The sequence below is a fragment of the Amblyomma americanum genome, chromosome 9 (assembly GCF_052857255.1).
Source record: "Amblyomma americanum isolate KBUSLIRL-KWMA chromosome 9, ASM5285725v1, whole genome shotgun sequence".
NCBI classification, from domain to species: domain Eukaryota; kingdom Metazoa; phylum Arthropoda; class Arachnida; order Ixodida; family Ixodidae; genus Amblyomma; species Amblyomma americanum.
The window spans coordinates 129,461,195-129,487,599 of NC_135505.1; the positions used below are offsets into that span (position 1 = coordinate 129,461,195).

General features: G+C 43.4%; 1 protein-coding gene and 2 non-coding genes across 4 annotated transcripts in view; 1 reads left to right on the forward strand and 2 right to left on the reverse strand.

Annotated features, from left to right (window-relative positions):
- Positions 1 to 26,405, forward strand: part of LOC144104348 (fibronectin-like) — a 44,942-nt gene that overhangs the window by 18,262 nt on the left and 275 nt on the right. For both annotated transcript variants that reach the window (XM_077637295.1, XM_077637294.1), the window contains 10 exons: positions 3,239 to 3,514; positions 4,544 to 4,819; positions 8,111 to 8,404; positions 9,938 to 10,213; positions 13,528 to 13,830; positions 15,351 to 15,635; positions 19,051 to 19,353; positions 19,932 to 20,195; positions 20,878 to 21,162; positions 22,990 to 23,107. In XM_077637295.1, coding sequence (XP_077493421.1) covers positions 3,239 to 3,514; positions 4,544 to 4,819; positions 8,111 to 8,404; positions 9,938 to 10,213; positions 13,528 to 13,830; positions 15,351 to 15,635; positions 19,051 to 19,353; positions 19,932 to 20,195; positions 20,878 to 21,162; positions 22,990 to 23,107 — 2,680 coding nt within the window. The remainder of the gene's footprint in view (positions 1 to 3,238; positions 3,515 to 4,543; positions 4,820 to 8,110; positions 8,405 to 9,937; positions 10,214 to 13,527; positions 13,831 to 15,350; positions 15,636 to 19,050; positions 19,354 to 19,931; positions 20,196 to 20,877; positions 21,163 to 22,989; positions 23,108 to 26,405) is intronic.
- TRNAP-UGG (transfer RNA proline (anticodon UGG)) lies at positions 11,103 to 11,176 on the reverse strand. Its single transcript has one exon. It is a non-coding gene; the product is annotated as a tRNA-Pro (tRNA).
- TRNAS-ACU (transfer RNA serine (anticodon ACU)) lies at positions 11,520 to 11,591 on the reverse strand. The gene has a single exon. It is a non-coding gene; the product is annotated as a tRNA-Ser (tRNA).

The following is a 26,405-nucleotide window of genomic DNA, read 5'->3' on the forward strand; positions in this document are numbered from 1 at the left end:
GCACGGAGCCTACATGTTGTTGTTGTTGTTGTTAGCCTATCAAAAGATGGCACATACCCACATGGATTTTTGCCCTGGACCTCTTCCTCTTCATCGACGATTCGCACCAAGCTGGAAGGAGGGAGTCGCGCAAGCACAAATTGCACATATAATAATATTTTTTATAGCATGACGCTATCATATGAGCCAAGCCTTACTTAGCGTTTCCCTGCAGTATCCATGTGATATCAGCGTTTGCTTTAGATTTTCCTCCCAGGCGAGTGTATACCACGTTTCCCAGTCAGGAAGCCATAACAATTACTTCAGTCCTCTAGTTCGCAAAGGAACAGAGACAAGTGGATTCAGTGGCTGGAGACCTTAACTAATGGGAGATGTGCCAGCTTCGTTACAAAAGTTTTGGGAATGCAAAGACCGTACATTTCTCCATAATTAACGCATCCCACTCTAGGTCAATGTTACACCCATTATTTAAGGCTGGCTTCTGTGTAACTTCGTAAACGAATTCCAAATAACAAGTCTTTTTGCAGAGGGTAATTACCTACAATGCTGTAAGGCTGACTGACAGAATATAAAACATAAAGGGAATGACAAGTTGGGGGATTTTCGAGCAGTTTGGAATATTTTCGTGCGCTAAACAAGACCAAGTTAGTGCCTACAGCCGGCCATCAAACTATGCATAAAGAAGAGCGCGCTGATTTCGGCCCACTTCACAACTGTCAGTTATCAACCTTCCCACCGCCCCCTCTCCCATCTTTTCGAATTTTATCCGCTGCTGTTCAGTGCACAGTGCATGGACCGTCAATGGTAAGCGCGCTCGGCTTCATCGCGGCGAAATTCCAGATACCCGTGGGCTGCATGATGTCAGTGCACGGCAAAGAACCACAGGTGGTCTAAATAAATCCGCATTCCTTCACCCTGGCGTTGCTCATAACTTCCAACGTGTATCATCAGGACATGCCCTTCTTATTCTGCAATGCTACTTGTGTCTCTATTATGGCGTTAGCGTGAAGTGGGCGGGGACCACACAGGGACACCCTGCACGTCCCTTCTTCACTATTTCTCTACGATTACCGGCATGACTTGCTGTTGGCTTATTAGACTAGAATTCGAAGCAGCTGTACTGAGAATGAACATAATTTGCTGATATTCGGTCTGACGGCCGCGAATGCACCACAGGCGTGCTTTGTTGGGCTAGTCGGTCAATCATGGCAAATAAGAGGTTGTACTGCGCAAAAAAAAAGACACGGACAAAAAAAAAGAGGGAAGATTTTGTAAGCTACCCCATCAATCAAACTGTATCAGAATGCAGCAGGTTTTTTGGACTGCGCTTAGAGTTGATATGACAGTTCGAAGCTATAAAAGGTGCGTCGCTTTTTAAATAAAGTCAGTCGCGAGTCTGCGCTTGTTGTGTTCCCTTCTCCTCCTGTCTTTTTGTGCGCAGTACCTCCTCTTATTTATCGAACAGACAGTCTATACCTACCCGCCAGTATACAGTATTTCCACTGCAGGTAAAACAGTTTGCTTAGCTTATCCTTAACCCAGCATCCTGCACTCGGAGGTTGCGTGTACAGAGGTGGAATTTATTAATTTTTCTGAAGGCATTGGCAGTTTATTGGGAGATGTGTTGGGAGAACGGCGCAGATTTCTACACCTTAATGCCGGACAACTTGGTTGATATTAATGCGACAGCGTTAGGGGTCTAGTTTGAGCGGAAACCCCCGGCACCGTATTGGTTAGTTTCAGGAAATTCCGGAAATGGTCGATGGGTGCTGACGCAGAGCCACATACCTCGCGCAGGTAATTCGAACACCCCACAACAACCAAACAGTGCAACTAAGATGACGTCACTGCAAAATTCTTTATTGATCGACAGGGTCGAGATGTCAATTCGCCCTCATTACTTAACCCCTCTGAAAAAAGAAAATAGCAATTACGCGAAAAAAATGGTCGAGCTAGGACTGGAGCCGCTACCCCTTTTGTCTTCAGCCCTGTCGAGCTAATCTGCTACCGCTGAGCAACATACGTTTGACTTTGTTAAAGGGAGGCCTTGTGTGGGTCGTGGTCGATAAAATGAAATTATAAATTAAATTGGGAAGAAGAGAACAGAAATTATGAAAAATGTCTCTGTGTGTGAAGTGATACGCAAAAGGACCTCACACAGCTGAACTGACCCATTCAATGTATCGCTTCATACTGTTCAGGTGGAGCTAAAGTCTCCCCCGAATTTTTCTGCGTTTCTTCACATAACGCTAGCTTCTTCTGGACACATTTAATATTGCTAATTACATTGAACTCCTGATTAGTTCAACATAATAGGGACAAAATTCTTTGTTCAATTTCGGCGCTGTTCTGATATAAAGAGTATTATCTTCGCAGTTCATTGACTGCGAATTGCTATTTGTAGAACTGCTTCCTAGAAAACTTGACTAAAATCAGTCTACGCGTTGGCACGCCAACCTGACTGCTAATGTGTCAAACTGGAATAATTACAGCACTTCAGCTGCAATGTATATTTGGAAACAGGCGGGTTGTTCGAGCATCCAAACTAAACTAAATAATTCTTTATAATGCATGGTTTAACTTTAGAGCAATAGCAGCAGAAAGAGGCAAACAAGTTGCTGTCCGAATCACATATCCACTAGGCTTTGAAGCAGAGAACAAAGTTCGCGAGGGTGCAGCATAAACCGGAAATAAAAAAAGACGCTCAGCTTCCTGTTGCGCAGGTCTGAAAATTTGAAGCATAAACGAACCACATTATATAATATTCACAAACGATGAAACAGCATCAGATGTATCAGGCGTAACTTGTTCAATAGAAATACGTACGCGTTTGCTCTAGCAAGCTTGCTTCAGGCGAATCGAGAGCAAAGCGAACGCAGCTGATTGAAGCTGTGTAACCCGAGAAATTTGGCTCATAAAATTGAAGGCATTTAACTTTCACGAGAGTATGGTCGTCGATATACACTTTCATAAGTGAGGTGATTCCTCTTCTTTTTTCTTTGAAAGACCCTCTTTAATGAGGCTGGACTTCAGAAAATTTGAAATTCTAGAACTAGCCGTCTGAAATTCCTGTGTCATGCTGTCCTATTGTTAGAGTGCCGAATTCAACGGGACTTTTGGTGGACGTCATTTGTGCGTTTGTTGCCAATCGCTCTTAACAACCTTTCTTTGTCAACAGATGTGCGAACTAGCTCAGTTTTCTTTTTTACTCAAGCCAATTTTGTTAATATATTTCCAGCGCCTCCGACGAACCTCACGGTAGCTGTCTCTTGTGATGGCAACTTTGATGCAACCTGGCTGTACAAGGCGCAAGACGATATTGACGGCTTCATTACCCAACTGTGTTACAAAAACGGATCTGGTTGTCGCAACAAGACAGTCAACGCATCATCTAGGAAAGTCACTTACGTGGTGACAGAGCCAAACACAACGTTCACTATTTCTGTCCGGGCATACGTTGATGACGGCTCCACCAGCGACGCAGACCAAGTCACCTTCACTTCTTTCCCTGACCGTAAGTATGGCTATGGTGGTTGAAAAACAGGCAGCATAGAGTTTTCATTTGCAAATTCATTACGAAGGGAAACATGTTAGGCTGCAGTGACCTTGTGATCACATGAGGGAATCAAGTGATCATGAAGGAAATTGCTTTTCCGAGCGTCGGCAGTCGTGAAGGCATCTTTCCTGAACGCAAGAAGCCTATTGTGGGCATTCTAGAGAATAATATGGGCTAAGATGATGGCTCTGCCATGCCAGTGTGTTAAATTGATGAGGCTGTGTTCTCAAAGGTCCAAGTGTTCCAAAGCATGCAAGGCACCCGGCGAAGCGAGATCAAAAAGGAACTTCAGGTGGCGATAACTTGGAATGGGGAGTTGCCTCCACTCGAATGCCACAAAAGGGTAAACTGTTGTAGCAAAGCCGGAGAATACCGGAATGTGACACAAATAACAGGACCTCCATGGTGCGCTTAATGCGGTGTGTATTTTTATATCGCTCAGGTGGATAAGTTTATTTCACTTCCTGAAAGAACAAGCAAACGAGGCACTTCAGAGCAATTAGGTGGCTGTAGTGAGTTGTCGTCAATAACTGGCAAACAGTGCATTAATCGCTTAGGAAAGAAAGTAGGATGACGTAATCGGAAACTATCCACATGTGCCTTCCTAGGCACACTGTTGTGATGCGTCAGCTTTCGGCTGTAGCAAGAGCGGAGGTCACATTCGGCATAACTCTCAACGCTAGGCCGGATTTCGAGGCTTAATATGCAAAGAATTGAGTATGGTTTTCACCCGTAAACTGCCGAAGAGCATTCTTTGTTTTTTTGTAGTGTACTTGTGCTGTTTTCCTTTTTTGCTTTCGCTGCCTAAATGCGATTTTCGAGCTCTAGTTTACAGTGTATATTCTTGGACTTCCTTAGAGCCTTTTTTCAATTGAAATGTTTAGAGTTTTAATGAATGCTTTAAGTGCTAATATATGCTGGAATGTTGGCCACGAAACAGGTTGTCAATGCGAGCAATTCAAAACACTGCCACTTTTTATCTTTTAGTGCCCAATCTGGAAGATCTCTCCGTTAACGCCATAAGCCCCACGGAAGTGCAGGCTACTTGGAGAGAAAAATGGAGCTACGATATTGAATTCGCCATTTGCTCGGAGCCCACACAGTGCAAAACCCCGAAGGTTCCTGGACTCCTATTAAACTACACATTCACCGACCTCGAGCCCGACACAAAGTACACTGTGAGCGCCCAGGCGGAGTTTTCTGCGCAGAACAAAACATGCAAGGGCCACAAACAGGAACGTGTGGCATCCACCTTCGAGCTCGGTGAGTAACTATCTAAATGTAAAGTTGAATCTCCCGCGAAAAAAAAGGGCGCAGGATGAGGCACTCGACATTTTTAATTACGCTTACCTCTACGGGGAAAAAATGCTAGGTCTTTCGTGAGGTGCTTTCTTTAACTAGGTCGCCTCATTTTCCCTCCAATAAGAGGGTGCTAAACATTTTATTGTTCCCAATGCCGGTGGACCATCAAAAAAAAAACAGAAAATTATTTGGGGTGAATGGTCATCTGACGCCTGTAAATAAAATCAGCGCAGCATTCCAGTGCGTTTTTAAGCCTACATGGAATCAGTGTGTTAAAAGAATATTCAATTGACGTTGCCAGAGTTTTAACAATCGCGGAAAACTGCGCGGCTTTTGCTGCGGGATCTTCATAGAGTGCACTGAGTTACTTCCTCAGGTGTTCATTGCCTTCTATTTAACTCAAGGAAAAGCAATGCTTGCTTCTTGAGTTTGTTTAGCGAGTCCAGGCTGCAGTGTTTACCATCGTCATTCGAGTTTTACGCACATTTCCTCGCAACTTTATGTGTTTGGCACTGGCACGTGACCCACATAACTTTTCTTATTTATGTTACACTACGTATCTAAGAAGAGTTTCGCTTGCTGAGGTCAACAATTGAGGAATATGTTATTCAAGGAGCAACCCATAATTCTCTGTTCTTTCTGTTTCTTCAGTCAAGTACATTAGATATTGTGAGGAATAAAAGTTTCGAACTATTGAAAATTTTTTTTTGTGAAAAACAAACTCCTTTCTGACACTTTTTGACCGAACTGCGAGCTGCTTGAACACTGCGCTAAAGATATGACCCTAAGGTAAAATACCTCGTTAATTAAAGTATACCGCAATTGTTTATTTCAAATGAGCCTGTAATAAAATACAAGAAAGAGACTGTAAAACCTGTTTAGCCGAGCAAGCATTCGTCACTAATTCTCAAAGGCCCAACAAAAAACTAGATATTAACGTTTCTGACACCGCACGTGACAGGCGATCTGTGGGCGAATGCCACCTTCGCAAAGCCACGCGAAATATTGATAGAGAATGCGAAAAACTTTGAGGATGTGTTAAAATGTCATTATCTTTAAAATTTGGAATACTTTGCCGAGGTGCGATACAAATACATGTTGGGGTACTGCTCCTTGCGTACCTTGTTTTCTCCACATTTAAGTTTACGTCGTTCATTTACGATGTATTAGAAGAATGAGCAAATTAAGTACAATATTGTGCAAAAACTCGCTAAAAACATACTAGTTAAGTAAGCACTCACTAAGACATGCAAAATCCCACTCAATGTGATGCGGAATTTTTCGCAAAAGCTCTCAGGCCAACGCGTCTGCGGCCGGAGTCGGGTCGGGATCATAGTCCGTTCAATGGCTACGAGAGTTTCCTTGCGTGCGGGCGCGGAATGCATCCTCGAGATATTTATTCCTGACCTACCCGGCACCTGCAATCACTGCGCTATCGTTCAGCCGTGCGGTCATAAAAATCCGTCCCAGTCGGCAGGGTAAATGTGTCGAAAAGGTTGCAGCAAGTACACCTAGTTGAAACCACGCTTTACACACTTTCTCATGTCCCGACCTTCGGCGTCGGCCATTTGTGCCCCGTTCCTACCTGGAGTCTTAGCTTGTGTGCAAAATAACACGGGATTCATCTGGCGTAAGCAAAATAGCGTGAATAATACCCATAAGGCTATTCTATTCACAACAAAATCTCTGACCAAGGATCTAAAGTCCATCATTAAAACCGAGCTGCTCGTTCCATAACATCCAAATATGATTCTCGGCTGAGCGTTACTAATATCAAATCTTCCATTGGTCTAACCCCCCTGTCATCACGACGTAAGATAGCAAGACTCTGTCTATTTCACAAACTTCATTATAATTTCCCGCAATTACGTGAGAGCCTTATTCTGCCCCCCTTGAGATCCTCCCGACGTTTGTTTAATTGCAACACTGTTCAGCGTACTCATGGTACCACTAAAGCTTTCAATAATTCATTTCTGCCAACTGTTATATCCGAGTGGAATGTACTCCCCGACGATATTGTCAATGAAACCAACTCAGTAAAATTTAAACACTTATTGACTGCTTATTTCTCTCCTCAATTCCTTTAGAATGCCTTTATTTACCTGTTTATTGTCTTGGTAATTTCAATGCGTTTACTGTGTTTATTTCTGCTTGCCATTTATATTTGTGTTCTATCTTTGTGACCCGTTATTATCATTTGTTTCCCCCCCCCCCCATTATGTAATGCCCCATTGGGGCCTTTAAGGAAAAATAAATGATGATGATGATGATGATTCGATTGCGTTACTCAAGCCTTGAGACTGCACGTCTTAGAGTTTGAATGAGCGGCTAAACCCAAAAACCACGACAGTCTTTAATCACTGCATTAAGCAAGCGTCGAGAGAATGCAATTCCCTTTGCTGCTGTGCTCACAGTTTTAAACGCCACTTAAGTGGTGTTGGCAATTTCTGTTAATATTTTGTTTTCAAACGGAGCCAGTCTGCCCTAGTCAGCACGCGCCGGGTAGAGAATATCAGCACCCAGTTGCCGCTCTTTTCACTGCCACTCTAACTTTTCCTTTCAATGCGACCTAATGAGCGGATGCAAAATAAAAGAACCTTGTGCTATGGAGATTTCGGGCAACGCGGATGATAATTGCTGCCTCATTAAAGAGGCAAACGATCCGCACATACTGGTCCGACGAACTTAGGGGCGTTTCAGTCAAGTTGCTCCCTGAGTGGTCCTCAGTTTGAGTCGGACTACTTTCATTATATTCGATGTTTCAGCTCCATATATAAGTACCGGTAACATCAGTACCGGTAATTGTAGATGAGTACCTGTTATATACTTTACATTTGATAGACATAAACTTTCATTTATGATAGGTGTAACGTTAAGAGGCAATAAGAGGGCAGAGTTGGTCAGGGAACAAATGCTGGTAATGACATCCTAGTGGAATTGTAATGCGAAAAGTAATGCGAAATCTAGATATCCGATGGAGAAGGGAGAGAGACTTTGATAAAAACAGGAGAAGTCTGCCTGCTTGTTTGCCTTAAGAGTAACGGTATGGATTCTAAGAGAAGGAAACCTTGCAGGGGACAGCAGGAAGCTACATGGGGAGACGAGGTTAAGAAGTTTGTGGGGATAGAGTGGCCCCAGCTGGCAGAAGATAGGGTTGACTGGACAGATATGACAGAGGCGTTTGCCCTGCAGTGATGGTAGTCAGGCTGATTATGAGGCAAGTAGCTCACTTAAAAATTGATTTTTTTACAGATCCTCCAAGAAACCTAACAGTCGACGTGCTCTGCACAAACGAAGCGAATGTCAAATGGATGTACGATAACAAAAAATGGCTGACTGGATTTGTTGCCAGACTCTGCTACGAAAGCGACCCGCAGATTTGCAAAAACAAGACGATTCCGTATACTGAGCTATATTGCACTTTTCCTCTACCTGACTTCAACGCAAAGTACAACATAACAGTCTGGGCTTATTACAAAGATCATGAGTCTAAGAAAAAGAGCTTCAGTGAACCAGCTGGCACCAACTTCACGTCGTATCCAAAGTGTAAGCATATGTTCTTAGGACTCAAACATTTGCATTCTTTGGTGTGGTTTGCTTGAAAGTGAGAACCCACCTATAATTTGCAGAGGCCTGTAATTTGCTCTTCAAAACATAGAATAGAAATAACCACTGTTTCAAACTGTCTTGATCAGTTTCGGTTGTTATTGTAGAATAGATAACGTTGCTGTTATGTTAAAGTGGTTAATGCTATAATTATCTGGCTTTTTTCTTCATACTTGAACGCATGGTGGTAAGCAATGTTATGTATATTTCTCGTGTCCCTCGATGACATTTAAAGCGGTAAGCTGGGCTATTTGGCGTTCTTTACATTCAAGGCACATTGTAACAAGCTCTAAATACAAGGACAGAAGATTGACGGAAACCACTAACGCTGGACATCAATTGGTTTTATTCGAGACAGACACATTTAATATACAGGCAAAACGTTTACAAAAGGTCACACCCTAAAGCGCATGTGCAACGGCACCTTCTATCTTCTGTCTTTGTATTTAGCGCCAGTTGCCACGTCCCTTGATGAGGCTTCTGTTAAGTTACGTTGTGTTATGTTGTGTTGTGTGAGGCTTGTGGGGCTCATCGCGGAGTAACAAAAATGCGAGAATTACATCGTGCAGGAAATATCAATTTTTATTTTTTAATAATATGAACTTTTTGAAATTTATCCCGAATTAATACTTCAGAGATATTGGTTACAAGAGTTAAAAAATTGTTAGACAACTACCTATGCGCATTTATCCTGAATAACCACGCCCGCTTTCATGTAGCCCACGGTCCGCAAGTTTATTTTCTAAATTACGCATCACCCGCTGACAGCGAAGTTTTCGCAACTTGACGACTTAAAGCATTTGCGCAGCTCGCTACTTCAAGCTTGTGGTAATCAAAATCGCAGCGGAAAATAAGTTTCAGGGACACAAAAAATCGAATTTCAGCTCGGTGCAAGCGCTGGTTTGATGCACATCACGAAATAACTTCGAAGCCATGATAACCGCCAAATGGCAGACGCCACAGTTATTACGGCAATTCGACATCATTACCGCATTTTGAAAACAGTTGATCGTGTGAGACCTGTCATGAAACCTTATAATGTTGAAACAAGAAACCTAAATACCGCGGTTCGAGAAAACAAAGTAACCTTTGGATACTTACCTTCTACGCATCTGAAGGTTTATTTTGGTATCTGGAGTTTTGAAATACAGAGCCGCGGGGAGTCGACTAATTAACAAAAATTTGTTTCAGTTTGATACAATGCAATAGGGCTTATTTTTCAGCGTTTGGTAAGCAATATGCATGTCATATTTGTATTGACAAAAAGGGTTGTTTATAATTATTCTGTACTTCGCTCGTTTCATCAGGTACATACTTTGCGTTATCCTAGACCACAAGAAGCTGTGTCCAGCGCAACATACTCGACAATGTAGTTCACAGATTGTAGTGCTTTTGATGCCGTTTAATTCTTTATTTCGGCAGCGCTATTTGTGTATGAGGGCCGCATGTTTAAACTTTATTTTGCTTTTACAGTGCCAAGACTTGGTGGCCTTACCGTGACGGGCGTTAGCACTACAGAGCTGCTTGTATCATGGCAGGACAAGTGGGCCGGAGATATATACTTCACGCTTTGTTCGTCTCCGGCGGAATGCCGAAACGAGACGGCTGAAGGAACTGAACACAAGCGCACTTTCGACGGTCTTCACCCGAATACAACTTACACTGTCAGCGTAAAGACAGGAGCCACTCTGAGCAACAGAACCTGCTTCGGCCCTGTGCAAGAGGCCACGGCTTCTACATTTGTGAAGCGTGAGTATTGAATTGTGTAAAAAGATGACAACTTCTGGAGATCAAAAAAAATTGTGGGAGTTCCTACTGCAATAATATAAGCTCTCGTCTTTAGCATTACAGTGTATTGATTTGTTAGTTCCTCGGCAAGGGATTTTTTTTTAAATAATTTATACAAACCCCATGCACTAAAAAAGCTCAAAGGTGGACAGGCGGAATAAGAAAAACTCTGCCATTGCCACAGCAGATAAACAATAAAAATGTGCACTATCAAAGCTGGATAAACGTGCTACTGCAATCGATCAATAATTCGGAATTGTCGAGGTAAATTATCTCCACCTGAAGCTGTCTTGAGTAAAGTGCGTTTTCTTCAAGCTCGCCACGTACGAGCAATCAAGAAAAGGTGGAAAGAAAGGCAGGCGGTTTGGGACGAAAGGATAGCAGGAAAAAGAAATCGCGCCGCATATATCCTTTTTTTTCACTCGCGCAGTGTATCTCCAGACGTGCGTGTGCCGCCAAGGCGATTGAAACACGCAGCTTCCCTCTAATATCCTCCAAATAGGTTGTCAAAGCAAACAAATTCTAATTAACTACATATGATTATATATCATCATCATCATCATCATCATCATCATCATCATCATCAGCCTTACTACACCCACTGCAGGGCTAAGGCCTCTCCCATGTCTCTCCAACTCTCCAATTAGCCCTATATATACATATATATATATACGTTAGCAGACAAGACAAATAAAATTAGGGGCTCGTTTGACAAACATATTAAGGAAGCCAACAGTCACCGAAACCAAGGTGCAAAGAGAATGTTTTCTATTTTTTTTAATTTCTAGTGCCAATCAATTGTTCTTTTTTTTAAAGAAAATTACTTATAAACCAGCAGAAAAAACAACCATACCGCCGGTGGGATCCGAACCCACGACCTCCGAATACCACGTCCGGTGCTCTTACCAACTGAGCTACGGCGACGGCTGTCCAATCTGCTGCTTTCGTGGGTGCTTATGTTTATTGGGTGCAAGCGAACCTTGAGATTGTTCACCAGCGCCACACTCGTCCATAGCGGCGGACGTAATAATAATTAATAATTGGTTTTTGGTGGAAAGGAAATGGCGCAGTATCTGTCTCATATATCGTTAGGCACCTGAACCGCGCCGTAAGGGAAGGGATAAAGGAGGGAGTGAAAGAAGAGAGGAACAAATAGGTCCGTAGTGGAGGGCTCCGGAATAATTTCGACCACCTGGGGATCTTTAACGTGCACTGACATCGCACAGCACACGGGCGCCTTAGCGTTTTTCCTCCATAAAAACGCAGCCGCCGCGGTCGGGTTCGAACCCGGGAACTCCGGATCAGTAGTCCAGCGCCCTAACCACTGAGCCACCGCGGCGGACGTAGCACGTCCTGTATTACCGCGAATGTGACGTGGAACGTCATCTAACGGCGAGGGCGGCAACCTTGCGAGAGCCCTCGTTTGCTACCTATGGCATCAAGACTGCCAGAACCGAGACGCTCGTTAATCGTTAAGCTGTTAGCAGACAAGGTATATATATATATATATATATATATATATATATATATATATCACCGTTATGAAGTTACGGATTTAGACTACCGACCTAATTTGTTCTTCTTGTAAAGGCTCTAACTTTTTACTCGTTTTGGAATTTCTCCTCAACAAAATCTGCACAAGCAACCTGTGGAATCAGCCTTGAGATGCGTTCAGCGTTTGAGGCTTGTCGGTAATACTAAAAGCAAAGTTCTTAGCCTGATGTACACTGCCCGACAGCCTCTTTCCCTCGGATGCCAGGAGGATATTGAAGATGAATTTAGCCACCCCGGTGGCCGAGTGCTTATGGCTTTCGGCTGTTGGCTCTAAACACGCGCATTTGATCCCTGCCGCGGCGGTCGAATTTCGATGGAGGAGAAATTCTAGAGGCCCGTGTACTGTGCGATGTCAGTGAACGTTAAATAACCCCAAGTGGCAGAAATGTCCGGAGCCCTCTACTAAGGCGTCCCTCATAGCCTGAGTCGCCTTGGGACGTTAAACCCCCGTAAACCATGAATCATGAAGCTGAAGTTCATTTTTCTTGGTCTCGGAAAATGCAAAAATAATTCGAAACTAAGGCAGTAACCTGGGCCGCTTAGGAAAAGTGTGAATACCGGCAGACCTGAACAAAAAAGGGACGGAAGACACAACAGAAGCGATAAAGACAAAATATATTCCATCCCAATGACAACGAACCAAGCCCAGGGTAATTTGGGCTAGTTGGTAAAAACATCTTTTTTTTTGTTTTACAGCAAAGGTAATTGTCTTTACGTGGAGGTGGAGCGCACCTATCACGTGCTGAAGTATATATGCTAGTTGTTACAAAATGTCAGGTGCAAATTTAGTCTACTTAGTGTACTGTCAAATTTAGTCTACTGTCGGTGCCTAGAGGTTAGACAGGCGAGTTTGCGACTGCGTTTTCTTTAAGCATGTCACTTTGTTTTGTTAACTGCGGAGCGCCTCTGCTAAGTGAAATCTATGGAAGCCGCCACAAAACCAGAAAACCACCCAAATCCCGTGGTGGCACTTAAAACTCATGCAAAGGACACACAGCCTTCAAAAAGTAGAGAAGACAGTGCAAACGCTGTGTTGTGTCTTCCAGCACCTTGTCGTACATGGACTGGCAGTACAATGATATTATTTTGCCAATCGCCCACTCCTCTTTTGAGCTCTCTGTCTCTTTGTGGCGGCACTGGCAGAGTGCTGCTGAATCACTAACCATACGTAATTGAACAAAAACTACTAACTTACCTCGAACACTAATTGTTACGGTTGCATTCTACGCTTCTTTGAGAGTAATACATTCTACCGCATACTAGAGTGGCGAAACGGACGAAACTGTTTTTTAGCGGAGCTATCTTTAGTCGAAGCTCGCCTCTGGACCAAGACAAACCTAAGCTGATTTCATGCACCCCAAGCTCTGTTAGATGAGCTCACATGCTTTTAGATGTTACATTAACCATCACTTTCGGATAAGAAAAAAATTATTAAACAAATTACTTCGTGCATATCTTGTGCGTTTGGTGTAAGCTCTGTTAGGTGAATTTACGGCTGAAAAACACAGTAATACAATACCTATCATCTGTTCTTCAACAGTCCTTTTTTCTGCGAAAATCAGTAAAATTATATGTAGGTTCACAATTTAAATGAGAAGAGGTTCACAAAGCTACAGCGCTCTTATTTAACATTCAGGTATAACTCTGCAAGTACTGCAAAAGTACAGTTGATTGCTGTTGCAAATTCTCGTAACCGGCTCATTTTTCTCTGCTCATTTCAGCTCCAGGAAAAGTACAGAACCTTAAGGGCGATATTATTAATGGTACTCTGCTTGAAGCCAGCTGGGACGCACCCGAAGAGGATGAACAACCTTCTGGCTACACAGTCCAGTGCTATGACTCCGAAACGCACTATAATGAGTCCGAAGATATTATCGGGAGCAAGAAATCAAATCAGGTCTCTTTCACTCTGCACGAGTTAAGAGCAACATTCAACTGCTCTGTGCGTGCATTCAACACGAACACAACCGGCCGTTACGTTTACGGACCCCCGGAGAGCTTTGACGTCACAACCGACGGTATAGGTAAGTGTAAAAAAAATATGCAAGCGAGAAAACTGGCGATTCAGTTTTTCTGAATAGGCGCGCATAATAATCAAGTATTAAATTCGAAATGTTGTGCTGCATTTTCTTGGATAAAAATTAGTGTGCCATTTAAACTTTACAAGTGTCCGGTCTGTCTCAGTTGTGAACGTTTTTATGTTGCGCTAATTTTTACCCAAAAAAATAAAGCACCATCTATCCAAGCCAAAAGTTCTACTCGAATGCTCGCGTTCGCCTTCCCAAAACAATTCCGAAGCGCGAAAAGCGCTTCCACACTACTAAGCAGAGAAAGCAGCTCTGAAATGAGAGCATTTTCTTACAGGTATCACATTTTCGTCGTTTAATTTTTGGTTCGAATAATCGGTACCATGCTCTTCCGCTTGAAATTCTTCCGATCATATTAAGAAACCAACTATTGCCCACCTTCAAGATTAAATTATCTCATTTATCTGAGTTCTTTGTTCCTGCCGGTAGGTGCATCTTGTGTCCATTTATACGTTCAAAAAGGCGCCTAGGCATTCATTTCCTTTTCTCAGGTTTATAAAAGTAATTTGGGTTCTCAAAATTAGAGATCACTTTAGTTACCAGCATTGGAAGAATGCGAAAGCGTTGACGCCTCCTCAACACTGGTCGCCTTTCAAATTTGGCGCCATAGTGGTTTTCTTGTTCACTTGATTGATTGGTTATCGATTATCTCTGAATATACCGTCGTTTTATCCCGGCTACCATTTCTAGATCTCCAATTTTCCCCCTCGCTTCGTCCCCGCGCAATCACTATATACCTGTCCAGATTATTTACCCGTCCATTATGTTTTGCTTCTCATTAATTGCATGAGTGCCTCTAATTTATCATTCCTTTTTTTCTATCTCCTGCTTACGTATCGATCACTTATCTCCTGGTAATGTGATCGCCAATTTTGAGTTTTAAAATTTGGCGCCACGCTTTGGCACTGTCCACACTTGCGGTTTTTAAAATTTTGCGCTACGGTGTAGCTTCACCTACTTGCGGCGTTTTCAAATTTTGCGGCAGTTTTGCTCTGGCTCGCCCACTTTCTGGACATTTTTGGCTCTAATTAGCTATTCATCAGATTTCGAAAGTTTTTGTTTTTTCGGGTAGAGTCCTCACATCATCCTCATTCGATTACAAGCACTCGTTTGACGCTACCTCTTTTGAGTTTCCCACAACTGCTGCCGATACATATTGCGGATAAGACCCTCGCCGACATAGCCTAGTAAAGCTTTCGCTTTAATGAACTAATATCATGAGCTATCTGTCAGGTACATCAAACAAAGTTTAAGCGCTGAAGAAGCCGCTTAACACACCTTGTTGTGTGAAGGGAGTTCAGCACTCTTTATTCTCGATACCCTGCAATAGTCGGTGACAACTTCAGGCAAACTGTGTCCGTGTTTACCCTTTGTCGATGCGAAAATGTCAGTGTCACGGCTTCATGCATTGTGCATTCAACCCTTGCAGTTCCTCACAATGCTCGCCCCTTTTACAGATGCTCCGAAGGACGTAACACTGGTGGCATCCACGGCTACCAGCTTCACTTTCAGGTGGTTAGCAGATCCCAATGCTACCAAATGCGAGGTTGATGTTCGCCGGGAAGACCTTTACGGGGAATCGCTTGTACGTATTGAAGCTTGCGGCGAGAGTGTCAACGGAACAGTGACTCACAACGTGACAGATTTGGATCCCTGGACTGCCTACAATGTTTCCATGAAAAACTGCCGTGATACTTTCTGCGGAGAGCCATCTTTCGCGGTCAGCACAACCGAAGTTGCTGGTAAGGCGGGCGTGCTGATTTTCAACCTTGCTTTATTAATTATAAGACCTTGATAGATCTCGGAGATACACCACTCAATATTATACTATTCTAAAATCTTTTTTGTAGGCGTAAATGTGTCCTCCAGTGTTGTGTGTAGTTAACATGTAGGTGTGTTTATGTGAAATTTAATACATAGCTTTTGCTTGCCACGTGGAACACCGTGATAAAGAACAGACTACAGCCGCCTCTTTGTCCTGAAAGCGAATTAAGTTTGTTTTTAATAACCAAAGGGTACTCTCACTTTCTCGCGTATCTCGTACACAAGGCTGTCTGCGCAACCTCCGATATATTGTTGTTTTTCTGTTTTTCATTTACTTTCTTTCATTTCTATTATATTTTACCTAACATTCTGCCCTTATCTATATCTAGCGTAATAATGCGCATCTAAATGCAGTTTATCTTTCTTTCTGTTTTTATGTGCTTTTTTTCTTCTCATCGCGCACAACGTGAAGAAATGTTTAAACATAACACATGGTGCGAAAATTAATCTTACGCAGAACTGCTGGAGCCGCTAGAATCAAGATGGAGTCCACCACAATTTGTTCTGAGTTCCTAGTAAAAATTAGCACAGTGTAATGCGTTCACACCATAAATATCTTCTTTTCAAAGAGGCAGTGTTATTCCGACTGTTTTTCTGTGAGCTTCCAGCTGAACTACAGCCCCAGCTAGCCGCCTTAATTTGCTTTCCTTTGAGGGCTACAATTCGCCTGCGCTCTTGTGGCCCTGGCTCTTATCGTGGTGCGGTGGAGTTCGAGGTGACGAAGTGGTTATCAGCACGTCAATAGCGCTGTTATTAGTTTTCCGTTGCGTCTTCCCGGACGTGGTGTTGCAAAGCATAGAAGTGTTTGCACGACCTTCTATCTCAACTACGCCAGCAAGGCTCACCCGGAGCGCCATGTATCAGGAGTTGTAGGAGCCTGTGCTATGCTGCTAGGAACGCAAAGCAGCAAAGTTAAAGCAGAATCATGTGCTGTGAATACTCTTCTAGTAGTATATAGTCCTCTAAAAGGAGAGTTAGAGGAACAGACACGCTGCGAAAATTACAATTCGCTGTTTGACGAGCAGTGCACTTTTTACCTGTGCAACTGGTCATTGACGCATTGTTCTTCCTCAAACAGCTTTTGTTACTTCTCTTAACTGTTTCTCTAAGACAACACATCTTCCTGCCTTCTGAAAACTTGCCGGCATTGCCTCATCCTTAAATGGCCGTGTACGTTTTACGCACTTCTTTTAAACGCAGTGTGGAAAAAAATTGAAAATTAGTTTTTCGAGAAAGAAACTGGAGCAGTATCTGTCTCACCTATCGGCGGACACCTGAACCGCGCCGTAAGAGAAGCAATAAACGAGGGAGTGACAGAAGAAAGGAAGAAAGCGGGGCCGTAGTGGAGGGCTCCGGAATAATTTCGACCACCTGGGGATCTTTAATGTGTACTGACATAGCAAAGCACACGGGCGCCTTAGCGGTTCGCCTCCATCGAAACGCAGCCACCGCGGTCGGGTTCAATCCCAGGAACTCCGGATCAGTAGCCGAGCGCCCGGAGTTCCCGGGTTCGAACCCGACCGCGGCAGATGCGTTTCGATGCAGACTGTTCATTAAGAACATTCATGCAGGGCCCTAGGAGATGGTCTACATTCTTATCGACCACAAATAACCTAGGGCCTGTGTGCTTCTTGTATTTTAACGATCAAGGCCGTGGTGAATGGTGGTTAGAGTATAAAGTTTCCTTTCTTTAAAAAAAAACTCTTTCTAGACTCGACCTCGGCGGCCGCATCTCGAGAGGCGGACGGGCATTTCAGTGCCTGTTAAAGAACACCAGGTGGTTCAACATAATTCAAAACGTCCCACTGCCGTGTTCCTCCTAGCATGGCGGCAGCCATGCCAGTTAAACTGAACACAGCATACCGGATTTTGTCGCAGTCGTTCGTTGCATTGTTATATCCTGTCCCGTAGAACTCTTTTAAAGCCATTCCAGCAAAGCTATATATGTACCCCCTTTTCACAGACTAAGTGTTGACGCCATTTCAGTGCTGTTCTGTGACAGACACGCAATTCTAGAGAATAATGAGTTGAAGCACGAGTCCTTAACATGCGGTTGACACTCTAAAAAAATTAGCTTCTAGTTTTGTGACAAAACGATGGTGTATTACGTGAGTTTTAAGCAAGACATGCAGCGTTCGGTTACAGTAGTTATATTGTCCTAAGTTTTTTAACGAGAAAGCCAGGAAAGCTTTCCTAGATTGGCCAATTTTTTTTCTGTAAACTTTTAAGCCCCTACACATGGTACGTCGGCTGCACCGATGGTGATGCGGACATATGAAGGCGTTCAAAAAACCAATGCCGATGTTAATGCCAGCTTGGTCGCGACATAGCAAATGTTCCTTCTTCTGTAGTCATTATTTTTGGTAGTAAACACAGTAAGATCGCGTTATCCTGCATATCTTCGTTGTATGTTCTGGTTTCTATGATTGTAGCGTTCACTGCTAACCTCTTCATGCTTTCCATGATTTGGCACGTTCGAATTGTGAGTTTTCCGTATTTCACAGGTTTTGTAGGCAGTGAGTTAGTTCAGCAGAGGTGAAAGGAGAAAGTAATATAACAATATTTTACTTTCAACTAAATAGACGTCTGGTTGCAAATATAGGTTCGCGACTGGCTAATTCATTGGCTATATCAGGTTCTAGTATCTTGGAACAGCCAGTGTCTTCTGCGAGGTCATTCAAAAAATTTTGGCGGTTTCCATTTTTGCGCAATGCGAAAACCGCGTCCCTGCGAGGCACCCACAGCGACGTCCACCAATAGGCGTCACTTCATAACTCACGTGTCACGCAGCCTTCCATGCCCTGCCATGTATCCAGCAGCTAACATGAAACCTGCAGTGCTGGTTGGACACAGAAGGTCACGTGGTGCGTGCGCCACAATTTACGTTTAAGACGCTGCACTGTTGGTATTTATATTCACTAAATTCTTTAAACATATATGGACATTATGAATAATTTATAATGCAGTCCGGTGCGTCTATCTGTTAAAGTTTAGCTAGACAGTCTTCTAGTTTGCGTTATTTATCTTTCTGTGACGTCTGCCAACGCTGGTATAAATATACCGAAAAGTTATCGTCTTTTCTAAAAATATCTCTTACCAAAAATTAGAGGCCGGTTCGCCGTAAATACTTCCTGTACGGCAAGCTGTTTTTGTTATTTCTATACCTGTTGGAATCAACAGAAGCGTCCTTCCGAAAGCATAACTAACGAAACCATGAAGCAGGTCTCACACCGTGACGTATATAGGGTACGCCACGCTGGTACTAAGAAATGACTGCCCTTTTTGTATTGTTTTCATATTGGCCTCTGATTCGCTTTCTTCATTGCTTTTCAGCCCCTTCAGAGGTACGAAACTTTAGTTATGCCATTGAAAAGGACGTTAAAGTGCACTTCACCTGGGAAGCCCCTGAGCACCCCAATGGACCCCTGGATGGCTACTGCCTACGCATCTACGACGAAGACAAACACGAAACGAGAATGATAGTATTTGCGGCAATAGTAACCAATATTACAGTGGATCTGAAATTTGAGTTTCATCTTTTCAACGTGTCTATAGCAGCGTATAACATCGATAACACCACCAAAGCACCACTCTACAGCTCTGAATCTGAACTCGGATTCGAAACCTTCGGAAAAGGTGAGTGTATGGCGTGAGGTGCGTCTGAAAGAAAATATAATTTCCCTTCTCTGCTCACCGCACACTACGTTCTTCGACACGAAGAAAACGTACATCTGAGGTTTATGTATTTAGGGGATCAATCTGCACTCGGTGAGACGGGGCTTACCCAAATGAGAATGAGATTCTAAACAATACACATGAACTTAATTTTATCTCATCACGCTGGTGGTCTCTCGTCGCTTTGCATTATCGTTTACGGAGAATAGTACGTGTCAGCATGACGCATGCAAGAAAATAGTGTCGTCCTCGTTTAGGACAATCTTCCCGCACTTACGTGAGCCGCGAGCGAATACACAGTAACAATTTAGAATGAAGTCTTTTATAGCAGTGACGTTTTTTCCGCTCGTATAAATGCTTTCCTAAGGACATCTGTCTACAGTTTTCGAGTATGTATATTAGTGTAAATGAAGAAGAATGCGGAGATTACAGCACAAATGGGGATATGTAAATGAAGCAGAGGGTAAAACAATTATGGTTAATTGTCTGCTCAGCACACAAAAACTAAGACAATTCTATGTCCATGCTTTTTATTCCAGGTCCCATGCCTCCACGTCCAAAGGCCGAAGACGTCGAGGAGAACCGCGTCCAGCTGTACTGGGAAGAGCCGGAAGACCCTAGGTTCAACATTACCGGCTTCGAAGTGAAGGTCACCGGACAAACTCCGTTCGAGACGACGGCACGGAATGTGACCATCGAGCACTTAAGTGCATGGACGAATTACGAAGTTAACGTCTCGTCGTGTACGAACAAAAGCGATTGTGGGCAGGACAGGCACTTCGCTTTCAGGACTGACTTTGGAGGTAAGACAAAATATACAGGTTTTACTATGTCTACTGAGCCGTAAAGGGGGTCTCAAGATAAAGCCTGTATAGATTAACGTTGTGTTGCAAACGCTTTGCCCTCTCGTTTTAGGAGCGCACGATTTTCCAGACAAGCACAGTGTGCAGAGCTGTTGTGTGCGTAATGAATCAGAAAATCCCTACGCGAAATTTAGCGGTTCTAATTGTCAGAACCTTCCGGACCCCCCGACTAAGATAACAGCTCTTTCTGGGCTGAAAAGCAAAGAAATCAAACTATAGGTCACTATCTGTACATCACATTAAACATTTTCAGAATACATAGAGAACATTTTCAGAAAATATTCACAGCAGGCACGTAAATACTCATTGGAGCCAAGCAAGAGAATGGACAAGAAAAATAAAAAAAAACTAGATGCAGCTGCAGGCTAACCACCTTGCTTTTTCCTCTTTCTTGCTTCTCGTGATCGCAAAGCTCGGTTCCGCTCCAATCATTTCTTCATAAAGTGGATCGAAACGCTGACGTGTCCTACGAAGACGCTCCAAAGTCCAAGCAGCATTCCAAGGTCTTGATTCTGAGTAACCTGATAATGAACAGCACTTGACTAAGGAATTCAAGAAGACGTAACCTCCCCTCTATCTCGTCAAGATAACAAAAATAAGCGCTGCTATTCTTTAATTTCAGAACCCTCGGAGCCACAGGATTTCAAGGCGCCATCTGCCGGCACGCACTGGATGCTGGTGCAATGGGAAAAGCCGAAGGTCCTCAATGGACCGCTAAGCGGCTACAACTTGACCTTCAGTCAGGGCGCGAGCCGGACCCACGCCCTAACCACGGAGTTGTCCTACAACGCTACTAATTTGGTTCCTGGAACCAATTATGAGGTGTCCGTCTACGCCTTCAACGAGGTGCAATCGGTCATCAAGCACGGCCCAGCTGTGACGCTCCAGGCGTCGACTCAAGCAGATAGTAAGTGCCACCAGAGACTCCAACTTGTTTGCTAGGCGGCCCGACTCAAGCAGATAGTAAGTGCCACGGGAAACTCGAAATTCTTTGGTAGGCTGCCCGACTCAAGCAGATAGTAAGTGCCACCAGAAACTCGAACTTGTGTGGTAGGTGGCCACACTCAAGCAGATAGTAAGTGCCACCAGACACTCGAACTTGTTTGGTAGGCGACGCGACTGAAGCAGATAGTAAATGCCACCAGAAACTAGAACTTGTTTGGTAGGTGGCCCCACTCAAGCAGATAGTAAGTGCCACCAGAAACTCGAACTTGTTTGGTAGGCGGCGCGACTGAAGCAGATAGTAAGTTCCACCAGAGACTCCAACTTGTTTGGTAGGCGGCGCGACTGAAGCAGATAGTAAGTTCCACCAGAAACTAGAACTTGTTTGGTAGGCGGCGCGACTGAATTGATAGTAAGTGCCACCAGAAACACGAACTTGTTTGGTAGGCGGGCCGACTCAAGCAGATAGTAAGTGCCACCAGAAACTCGAACTTCTTTGGAAGGCGGCGCGACTCAAGCAGATAGTAAGTGCCACGGGAAATACGAAGTTGCTTCGTAGGCGGCGCTGCCTTGCCTTTTGGCGACTGAAATACAGCGAAGAAAAAAAGATATGCAGGAGGGAGCATCTTGGTCAGCTCAAAGACGAGACAAATAATTTTATTTCTCAGGTTCGGTTCATCATTTCTCAAATATCCGAGTTGTAAGAGGTATCTCCTGGCGGTTCAGTGTGCGCGCACAACTAGAGGCACTAACGGCCATCAACAACTTTTGCGCTAAATAGAGTTTAATTTTGAAAATTAAACGTCACTGAAATGCAAGCCGAAATCATAAATTTTATTTGGAGAGCATACCAAACAATACTATAAATTTTAGTTTTAAATTATATTTTAGTTTTTAATTAAAATACCACTAGCCCCGCAACTCGCTCTTCTTAGGCTAGCGAAGATCTAAATCGCTAATTTCCAAAAGAATTTCAACAATATGCAAGGTGATCAGCATTATGTCGCTTCTATTCTCAATTAGTAATCAAATGTAAGGCTGAGCATACCGAGAACTTTATATATATAGAAAACAAGACCACGGGTACAAATCTTGTGTTCGGCTTCTTTCTAGTTGCCTTGACGGAACGCCCCGCTGCGGTGAAAATCGCACAGTAATAACGGCGAGCATTAAGTAATAATTTTGAAATGCGCCAGAGAGGGTTTGAGAACGCCAGCGAGACCCTCAATATTGATTAGGTTAGAAATTTTCCTAAATTTCAGCCGCTTACTGGGGTGACCTTCGCTTCTCACTTTGGGATTGAGTCACTGGGTGGGATTCTAGTCTCTTAGTCTATGAGAAAAAAAATAAGATATAACGAGGTTACCAATAAAGAGGTTCCATGAACCAAAGCCAAAATAATAGCCGACGTTCTAGTTTGAGGTACTTCCCTAAGAGTACAGCGGAGACGTACGCAGTTATAACGCTTAGTAAAAAGTTTAAATTCCCGATATAGATTCACAAAGGACGGTTTTAGTATAAAAGCTCAAAGTATTTCTCTGCTAGTAGTGCTTCATGTATAATTCATATGGTTAAAACATATAAAAGCTTTCGTAAAAATTTTTTCTTTATGTTGAAATACAAGAGGACGTTTCGGCTTCCCGGAGTGCATATATACTTCGTGTAACGACCACAGAAAGGACCATCAATCTTCAGTTATTTTCTAAGTAGGAATATCTTTAAAATTGTGAAAACTGCGGAGTAAACTGGCGCCCTCTACCGCTGTTTTCAAAACATTCTTTCTTCTCTACAGCTCCCTCAACTGCAGGTGCTTCGACGGCAACGATCGTCTTGGCCGTGCTCATCCCACTCATCTTTCTACTCCTTATCGCTGCCTTCTTCCTGTACAAGAGGTACCAGAAGAGGACAGGGTAAGTTCTGTTATCAACTCGTATTTTGTGACTGATTGAGGCTTACCCGCCGAAACAACGCTATGGCCTCTGATGCGCACCTAAGTACACTGCCTTCAAAGGCAGTGGATTATTTTACCCGCGAACAAACCTCAATGCACAGCGCGTTATCATTTGACCCGCTTCGAAATGTAGCTGCCGTAGCCGGCATCGAGGCTGCAACAATGAACTTAGGGACCAAAACCCCATAGACATGTTCCCCAGTTGATTGTTAACGAATTCATGCACCGAATATACCGGTGGATTGAAAGTATTTAACACAGATTTTTCTTTTCAAAGCCGTGAAGGATACTTCAATTCCGTCTCCGCAGGTTGATTTCGCGGTAGGCTAGAGAGTGTTTTTTGTATTGGAGTTTGACAAAGGGATTACTAAATAATCCACTTTGTTATTCGTTGTTTTAGGGCACATTTTAAATCGCGATTTGAAACACCACGAAAAGTGAAGGCGAATCAGTTTTTAAGATTTCAAAATCGGCACCATGGTTCACGGTATTGAACATGAAAAAATTTTTTTGAAAGCTCTTCAAGTGGTATTTACCGCATTGGACGTTGATAAACTAGCAACCCTTTAAATAAATATGGACTTGGCTTACCTTATTTATGAATTAAAAAGTTGTGTCCTAACACCCCAAAATAAAAGTTGCTTAGATGATTTTACTTATTTGACTTTTGTCAATTATACAATGTCGTCCAAATAATGTTCGCCTTGCCATACAAACCACCTACAGACAGCACCTACGTATCTTACACGACTTAAAAAAAATTCAGGGTTCATTATTTTGAAGAACCCCGTATATTTCTTCTATTACGGCTATGTTCAATACAGCTGCATGAATCTTCAAAAATAACACCGTAGGCTCTCACTGTGTGGAAGATGCCTTCAAAGGAATTACGCAGCATACTGTGTCTGCAAACACACTGCGTGCGTTAGTTACAAGATGCATATAAAGGTTGAAAGGTGTTCGAAATTCCTATGAATCCGGTAACTTGTTAAATCTAAGCGCGCATACTAGATCGCATCATTCATGCGATCTCCACAAAAGTTGTTGAAAGCAGCACTGGTTTGCAACCGTGGTTGTCAGCCGAATTCCAGCAAAGCACACTCACCAAAAGCAACCACCATGCAGTATGCTCTGGAGCCATGTTCGCCTGTGGATACTTTAGTGCTAACGCCCAACTTCACTAGCAATCCTCAAACAGGTGGTACTTGCCTGGAGCCTCTCAAATACCTGTAGAAATAAAATAAAAATTGCCGCATCTTATTTTCGAGCCCACGGTGCCGCGGCCAAGTCAGCTTCGCTGGCCACTACATGAGAGCACTGTGCTATCTCCGCAACCGATTACGCCTCGTGTTAAACTGCCAGACTTTCGTCCTGTGGATTGCACGTCTCCTATTGTACAAAATGCACAGGTGGGCATGATGCTTTTAGGAGAGTCACGGAAGGAAAAAAAACGCGCAGAAATGGCTGCCTGTGTCAGTAGACGCATAATTCGCTTTTGAGCTACGTCGCAATACTGACAGATAGAGGAAAAGCTAGAAATTTATTTCCACGCAGCACTAAGCGTTGAAGATGTCTTGGGCCAGGGTGGTCAAAGCCAACTTGTCTATGAGCCAGTCCAAGACTAGCCAAGCACGCCACAATCTGGGGGAAGGGTATGGACAAAATGGTTTGGTTTAGGGGGGTTTAACGCCCCAAAGCGACTCAGGCTATGATGGACGCCGTAGTGAAGGGCTCCGGAAATTTTGACCGCCTGGGGTTCTTTAACGTGCACTGACATCGCACAGTACAGGGGAAAAATGAGGGCATAATGGTAACGAGGCTGGCGAACATGCAATGCTCCGAATTAGCTTTGGGTTCGGGACAATGCGGGTAAGCGGTGGAGTGTCGGATACAGTAGAAATAAGAACAGGCAGGTGTAAGCAGTGTGTTTCCGTGTATGCGTCGAAGATGGCGTAGTTGCGTGCAGGAAGCAGGAAGTGTACGAAGAGTTTCTCTAACGTTCCCGAAGTGAACACAAAAACGCGCCAGAAGCTCGGCCCTGGAGCAAAATGCGCTGGTGTTGACATTATTGCTGCAGAAACGCGACACTTGAGGAAAAGCCCGCCAACGTTGTTTGGATAAATTGGCACCGATGATGAAAAAGTTATACTCGGCTGAATAAAGTGGAGGCGAGCAATGAGGATAAGATTTTAAAGCGACTGTAAAAAGCCCGGGTAGACTCGGTCTGTCCCGAGATGGATAGCTCGCCTGGGCTTTAGCAGCGACAACAGATGGTAGTGGTGTACACTTGGGAAAACCTGCTTTCGCGCAATATTTCGTGCTTAGAAATCCGAAACCTCTGTCAGTTTTCTTTCTAGAGAGGCCACGTGCAGGATCATTCAACCTACCATTATATTTCCTCAACGCATCATAGCGATCTGCCCTTTATAGTTTTCAGAAACTAGCTGTTAATTAAAAATATTGTTTTTTTACTCCCTATCTTCCTTTCTTTCGTAAGCTATTAAGGAGAACTGCGTCCCAAGGTAATTTTCCGCTTCTTCCTCATAAGCCCTCCCTTATAGAATGTGTCTATAGATACTCTATGGACTTCTTATAGATTCTATTGCCTTTCTATTGATATTTCTTTTTTGTCTATTCATAGTCTATAGACTGTTTAATGACAACAGTCTACTAAATGTGTACGGCCATAAATCTATAGATTGCGTATCGAGTGTCTATAGCATTTGTATACTGTGTCTATAGCATTTGTATTTGTATACTGTTGTCTAGGGTTTGTCTACAGAGAGTCTATACACTATATGGACAGAAGTCTATGCACAGTCTACCGATTGTCCAATGAAATTTTTGTAAGGGCAGAAATGTCCATACTTAAGTTGAAGTTTTGCAACTGTCATTACCTTGACGTATACATATAACCCGAGAGTGTCATCTATCTTTTGTAGAAGGCAAGATGCAGAAAAATAAAACGACGAATAATAAGCAGTGCAAGAAATGTGCTTCTGGCGTATATAAACAGCTAACACATGAACCTGCGTGAGCTGCTTGCAGTATTGGCGTACGAGATAAAGCAGAAATATTTTTTCGAAGGGCGAGGGATCTCACTAGACACCTTTGTCGTGCGACAGAACCCACGACACGGGGCTCTGTCGCGCGACACAAGGCACGATAAGAACGCTTGTCGCGTGACATAGAGATGTGTCGCGCGACACAAAATTCTGTCGTCCGTTTTGACCACCTACTTCTTTTCTCATAAACCT